The following is a 7,491-nucleotide window of genomic DNA, read 5'->3' on the forward strand; positions in this document are numbered from 1 at the left end:
ATTTACTAGGCTAGAATACTCGGACCAAACTCGGACCTTAGACTAGGACACGACTAGGAGTACTAGGACACTGTTTTATAGTCCATTTATCGAGGAAGCGGGAGAGGAGCCTCACGGGTGAAACCGCGGGGGAAACATATTATCATATTATCAGAATGAGCATAATAACAATATCTATACCGTAATTCGCGTCAAAGCGTCTGAAACAAAATTGAATATGATAAGATAAAAATGATGTTTTACAAATAAAGTTATATTCACAGTCATATTGCTAAGCATTTTCAGCATTTTAGTATAGTTGGTTCTTTGATATACTGTTCCTCTTGCTATTTCGGTTAGAGTCCGGGCTGTCTGGCTGGTCGCAGTGGTTGCGTTTATTAGTGCGCATCTTATCTGCACAGGAATATATCCTTAATTTAAAGTCATTTTTTAACGGGTAATTTTTAATCTTTTACCTTTAGATAGATCCATGAGACATAATTTTTTTATTGCAAGACGTTTTTTCCTTGTTAAATAGGTGCCAGACGCAATTTTTTATTTCAAAATCATTAAAATGTCATCGAAATAAGTGAAATTCCATCAACATTGACTTTAAATTACGGATATTTTCCTGTGCGCACTAATAAACGCAACCACTACCGCCAGCCAGACAGCGCGGACTCTAACCGAAATAGCAAGAGAAACAGTATAATATTATCAAAAACCCAACTATACTAAAATGACTTTTTTTAAAACGTTAATAGCTCCCGTACCATAACCACAGTTGAGCTAACGTACAGCTACGAAAAGAGCTGCTATGTACATTAAAAAAACCTTCATTGAGTTAATTCATGACTTTCGCTGTTGCTTGGCAACTGAAACGCTGAAATTCATGAAATCTCTAGTCTATTTGTACATAAATTATTTGTTACTTATATTAACGTTTATAGTAAAAAATGAGTACTGTAAAAGTCGCATCTGATATTCATACTTCAGACAAGGAAAAGAAAAGCGATGCTGAACCGTTGGGTACTGTTTTGGAGGTAAATGAGAATACAACCAGTGAAATATTCAATCGTCCCTTGGAAGAAAATGTAGTTGAGGAAGTTCCCCCAAAGATTTTCAGCCTGAAAGATATTTTGGAGCCTATGACGATAGATTCGCTGAACAATGCAATTTATGAACTTGGCGTAATTAATTTGTGTTGGCCAGAAATATCTGAACCTGTATTTGAGACGAGAACTTGTTTCCCAAAGAGTTACTACACTAATAGCACGAAGGAGAGGCTAATTCTAGCGTATGCGGAAAACTTCAGGCGGCAGTTTTTATTTCATTACAAGTTTCGAAGGCCGTTGTTGCTTCAAGCGCCTAATGAATGCGGTTTACAGGTAAAGTGATAAGAGTGACTAGTTTGTACTTTATGCAGTATTAATTATGATTGTACCACAGTCATTTTTTCTTAGGTATGTTTGATTTTACGCGGGTATTAAAAATTTAAAAATTAATGATTTTTTAACCCATTGAGCCCCAAGGGGCCCGATCGGTCACAGACACAATAGATTTTCTATTGTGTCTGTGGTTCCGGGGCTAGACAGATTAAAGGATTTTAAACCTACTCAGAGTTACAAAATATATGAAAATTTTTCGAGTCGTGTTAATAAAACTTAAAAAAAGTTACAGTACCATCTATGTCATGTGACGGAAACCACTGAACATTTCTTAGGTACTTTCCGAACTCTATCTACGCGAAGTAGTTTCATTCATAGTTTCGGTTTCAATCATAGATGGCGCTATGCACATAGTCTGTACGATTTAAACTTTTTGATTTTTTCATTTTATACCTATTTTATACAGAAAATGGTGTGTACCTCCATACGGCCAACGAAGTTATGTTATACCGGCACCAATACTTGGCAGGGTTTGGCTTCGCTTGTATCGGATTACTTTGATTTCGAACCTTTGACGAAGCCTATGCTGCACGTAAGTTTTTCGTATATTTATTTTGGCAAACTTTATTAATAATTTATAGAAATAATTTATTGTACTTAAATCTAATTAATACGGAGTCAGGGATATTTTATTTAATAATTCTTTCAATCGATGGCGATAGGATAACTACGCTACGTAGAGTTTATCTAACACCATTATTAAAAGTTAGAGTCAATATTTTTGTTGGGATGTTTTTGAAGACAAATAAAACCAAAATAAGGTTCAATTAATTTATTTCTTCAACATTTTCAAGATCACAAACTCTGCATAGGGAGCATTATTAATCAAATTTCTTAATTTTGTACAAAATATCATCTCTCGAAAAATTTTCAGTGAGCTAATATCGTCAACACGAAATGCAAATCAACTATTCTAACATTAGAGAAAAGAAATAGAGATTTAACTGTTCTATAAGGTACGCTATGTACCGATCCACGTTTAAACTTTGGACAATTCTTTAACATTAAGATAATACACTCTATTCATAGGAATGTTCTTATAATATTAATAATCTCTCAATAATTTATAATTTTGATCACAGTGTCCTTAACTGTTAACTTTAACATATAATACAATTCCGAGTCGAGACACGCTAATGTCTACAATATAAAATACTGAGCAATACAAAACAATTACACGCGCAGCTTCAACGCAATAATCATTCAAATCATAACAACATGTTGCTCGCACGATTGGCACATCGAGTACTCTCATATCCATTCAATATTTGGTATTTTCACCCAGCCAGCCGACCATCGGTTACCCACACGACATACCAACGCTCCAAGGACGCCGTGACTGAGTATACTTAGTTTCAACTTGAGGTAGAACACAGGGATTCAACTATAACGGTAGGGTTTACCTAGGAATGTAATCGTCAAATGGCAACATACACCAGAACTACCTAATCTAATCGCGTAACAGATTGTGTGCGTCGAAAAGTAATGTGTCTATATATGTAACATCAATGTTTATTTACTGTCTACTATAATTTAATAGATATAAACTCGGAAATAGATTAACTATCATAATAGTCCACGAAGCGTTTATAAGAGAATAGCGCCGGAATATTAACTTATCTATACTTTAGTCTTAAAATAAAGAAATATAATGCATAGCTTTTCTTTTAGAACAAAGAAAAAAGGTACGCAAATTTGGCTACACATATCACAAGTGAACGCTTACTGGCGACGAAGTAACTATGTACGACTATATACAAGTAATAATTGAAATATTCCCTGTAGCGAGCGCAGCGTGCGGTCCCGACCGGGCTTTTATTTGCGACGCGCTCCCTCCGCGACGGCCGACGGCACGGCCGGCACGGCGGCGGCGCGCCGCGTGCGCAGGTTGTGCAGCAATGCCCGCAGCTGGTGCACGTGCATGCGCGTCACGCTCGGGTCGCCGCTGGCTTCCAGCCACGCTAGAAACTTTTCGCCGTGTTCGAGCGCCTCTACGGTGCCCGATTCCCATCCTCCGTTCATAGAGCCGTTCACTTTATTGTCCTCGTTTGTCGCTTGATTTGTGTTATTAAACAAAAGATTATCTAGAACAGTTCGAGCTTTTGTCTGATGTTTACCGGAATCTTGATTCTTTTCAGCAGCTGGTTCTTTATTCTCCGTGCTGGCTTCCGGGCTTGTTGCGGTTTCGGTTTCAGCCAAGCGAGGCTCCTCGTTGACTGGCTCTCGAATCTCATGGTGTCTTTGTGGTGAAGGTGGGTTAACAGCGGGCGTGGTAACGGCGTGTTCTTCTTCTAATTTACCTTTTATTAGCTGCGAATACAGAATATTCTCTGCAGTTTTATCTTTTGGCACTTGTGATGCAGATTTGAGTTTATCTTCGGGTAAAGGCATCGCACCCCCGAACTGCTTGTAATACTGCCACAACCATGAGTTCCTGTTATAATCCAGATGAGATCCGATGGGAGGCGCTGGTGCTACTGGTTTTGGTGGTAGCGTGGGTTCGCTCGGTTTCCCTAGTTGTAGTGGATGAGCAGCCGTCGTCTGCGCAGTTAAGTCGAGCATAGCTTGTTGTGTTTTTAACCAGTACCAAAGTGTGTCATCAACGGGTTGACTAGCTGAGGTTTGTGGCGTATGATGATGGTTCGATTTAGAGCTATGCCTATAGTGGTCCGAAGAATGACTGGACTTGCTGCGGTGTTTAGTGTCGTTAAGATTTAACGCTCCATTGTGAGCCGGTTTTGGTGAGCGCACTGAGCGTAGGGCGCGGCTAGCCGGTTGAGCAGATAACGCCGAGAGGCCGGGATTGAGTTGTGCCAGTAAAGTTAAATTTGTAGCGATTTCATTAAAGCTCAGACCTAAATGTGAGTGGGTCAGGCCTGGCAAATGTCCAAGTCCAGATAAGGGGCTGATGGCACTCATGGATACGCTAGCTCCAGGGTCGGGTCGGCGTTCTCTGGGAGCGTGCGGTGGGGGAGAGGGTTCGGCGCGCTTAGTTGTCAGCTCGACAGGACCGTCAGCGGGCGGGGTGGGGAGGGGGACGCTGTGGGACACGTTGACCGAAGAGGAGAGGTCGAGGCCGGCGGTGGCTGGTGATGGAGGCGCAGCTGGCGACTCGGTCCGCGCGCGCTTGTCCGGTGGCTCGCCGTCGTTGCTCTTATCAGTGTCTGGTGATGACAGTCGCGAAGTCATATAACGCAGCTTGTCTTCATTCTTGCACCATCCTCGTAATGTCGACTCAGGCACTCCGATGTCTCGTGCCACTGAAGCCTTCGACTCGCCGTCGTTGACACGTTGGATGGCTTCTATTTTATCCCCTGGCGTGAGGGCACGCATTGGTCGCTTGCCCTTTGTAGACATTTTGCCCTCTCGCTTACTGTAACAAAAACAAAGGTTTTTATTAATAAAAATTATTCTTATGATTAATGATTGACAAAAAATATTTTCTGAATACACTGAGACCAAATGGACAGAATAATATGATAAAAGTGTGCTAATAATAATCAATCATCGTTATACGGGTTATATTTAATAATGTAAACGTAAATAAAGTAAAAAATATTTTATAATAAACTCATATTGTCAATTAGAAATATGCAAACAATCCTAATCTCGAATGTAACACTAGAAGAAAATAAAAGGCCAATGAACTGATCAAAACACCTACGTCCTAAATGCATTTTCCGTTCGTCGCTGATTGAATGTCAGTGTTATTTTTATCGCGTCTATACTTTGCGATTACATTGCGCGGAATAAAAAATAAAATGTATTTTGCACGGGAGGCCATAAAGTTACGAAAAAGATAAACAAAAAGAAGGCATAAAATTATGACCTACGACAACAGTAAGCGGCAAAAGTTGTCAGGTCGTTGACACGGTGACCTTGCGAGTTTTATTTTTCCCGCTCGGCGGTAGATGGCGGTGTGCGTATCATTATTATCATCATTCCATACAGGAATTTGTTTTGATTCAGCGTTGTTGTGAAAAACAATAACCTATATTTTTATTAGTTCTTACGGGTTGGTTTGATTTCGCGACTTAGGTTTTTCAAGGATTGTTTTCAATAGACCTTGTTTAATTTAAAGAGCTTTTAGTAAAATTTAAATGAAAATTTTAGATACTTAGCACAGATCAATTCTTATATGTATACCTAAGTGTTTTTATTTTTTGGTTTAAATAAAGGCATTCACTGATAGATATAGATTATTATAGCAATCTTTGTGTGCTTTTTCTGGAGGTGATCTTCACCTCAATGATTCCCAAACATTATCGTTAGTTAATAAGTGCAATTTTATGTAAAAAATGCAAATCTAAGTTACAAGTGTAAAGTGTAAACTTTAAAATAAGTATTTTAAAAGTTTACCTAAGTATTTAAGTTTTGTATTTTAAATTTAAGTAATTTTAGACTTAGCAAGAGGGATTTTTAATAAAAAATTAAGTAGAATTACGGAAAATTAAAACTTTTAAGCACTAAAAAGATTATGTTTAGTGCGATTTATATTCTACTTCAAAATATGAATTTATTCTGTAAAGATATGTTTTTGTATACAATTTTATGTTACCTTTACCTCTACAATCTGTGCCTCTACAAGCGATTGTTAAAATTTCAAAGGCAGGCAGTAATTTAATAAAATCTTTGGTCTAATAAAAATGTGTGTTTGTGTATTTTTAAGAGCAAAAAATTACGTATAATTTTTGGTGATTTTTTATATTACTTATGGAATTTTTACATAAGACATAAATTTTGTAACAATTTATACCTTTGTACCTAGTATATTATGTTTATTACAAATTATAAAAATTTACGCTTTTAACATTTCATTACGAAAGAAAAACAGAATTGCTAAACAATAACGAAAAGATTTTACACAAAGTGGAAGATCAACTCTTCCGCGTCTATTCGTTAATCTTTTGTTTAGTTTAAAATAAAGAATCGCATTTAACTATTTTCATAGATTATAAAAAATAAATTTGAGCATGGATTTTTTAAAATGAAACTACGCAACAAAAAATCCTGAAAAACGTTTAAAACGAAGCGCAGCAAAATATTGACAAACTTACTTGCGAGCCGGCACGTGTGTTGTGTTTACAATTTTTGACAGGTCAGCCGTTTTGCCTTATTGTAAACGACCGTGAACTAGGAATTTTGTCCAATAAAACAATCGCTATGATGCGCACTGCGCGGCACGTGGTCACTGGATGGGTAACACTCACAAACACGTCACACGATCGAGGAAAGTTGGCGATGTCGCGGAACGTACGTCGCGAGGCGCGGACATCGACTGAATGCCGTGATAAGGCCGGTCGCGGTTCGCCGGACGCCGGCCGCGCCTCTCCTTTGTGTCCGGCACCCTGCGCCCCGCGCGCCCCCGACCCGTAACCGAGCCGTAAACACCGGCCTAGCCTCCGCACTTTATTAATGCAATTAATTCCAAACGCATCCACTTTCTACGGTAACTCGAAAAGATCTCGGGTTGAAAACTTTTATCGCGCCAACTTCTGTCGCGACTCGCGCGCCCCGCAACTTTTCTAAGTTGAAAAGTTTATCTCGTAAAGTCGTCTCGCGGCTGTCTGCAAGTTCTGTCGTAATGTTATTATTATCATTATGTATTTTATAGCTTTGATGCGAATCGTGAGCTGTGTTTAGTATTAGCATTCAGTCGCTATCTTCAAACAGCTGGTTGATGTCATGCAGGTATTTTTCACGGTTGCGTGAGTTTTGTATGAACACGTTATAGAAGTACATAAAATATTATAATACCTACCTACTATTATAGGACTCAACGTTGTAAGATGTAGTTATACATATTATGTTGCTAGAGCTCGAACTTTTATTATCGAACTAGCGGTCCGCCCCGGCTTCGCCCGTGGTACATATTTACGTTTTCTCTACGTAAAAACCATCCTCATACTTCAAGGAATATAGTAAAAAAAGAATTATCGAAATCGGTTCAGCCGTTCTCGAGTTATGCGCTTACCAACACATTTTGCGATTCATTTTTATATATAAGAAGATATCGATGCTGAATCATTATTCTTCTTTGATGCATAATATACCTATATGATAT

At 38.6% G+C, this 7,491-nt stretch overlaps 1 protein-coding gene across 1 annotated transcript; it reads right to left on the reverse strand.

Annotated features, from left to right (window-relative positions):
* Window positions 1–2,184: 2,184 nt before the first annotated feature.
* Window positions 2,185–6,865, reverse strand: dan (protein distal antenna). Its single transcript, XM_090112256.1, has 2 exons — window positions 6,485–6,865; window positions 2,185–4,800 (listed from the first exon to the last, which is right to left on the reverse strand). The coding sequence occupies exon 2, from the start codon at window positions 4,782–4,784 to the stop codon at window positions 3,243–3,245; it is 1,542 nt and encodes a 513-aa protein (XP_089968382.1). The 5' UTR covers window positions 4,785–4,800; window positions 6,485–6,865; the 3' UTR covers window positions 2,185–3,242.
* Between the last annotated feature and the right edge of the window lie 626 nt (window positions 6,866–7,491).

The sequence above is a fragment of the Colias eurytheme genome, chromosome 18, assembly GCF_061535395.1.
Source record: "Colias eurytheme isolate Ceu_HAF_F1 chromosome 18, ilColEury1 Martin Lab GWU primary, whole genome shotgun sequence".
Taxonomy (NCBI): Eukaryota; Metazoa; Arthropoda; class Insecta; order Lepidoptera; family Pieridae; genus Colias; species Colias eurytheme.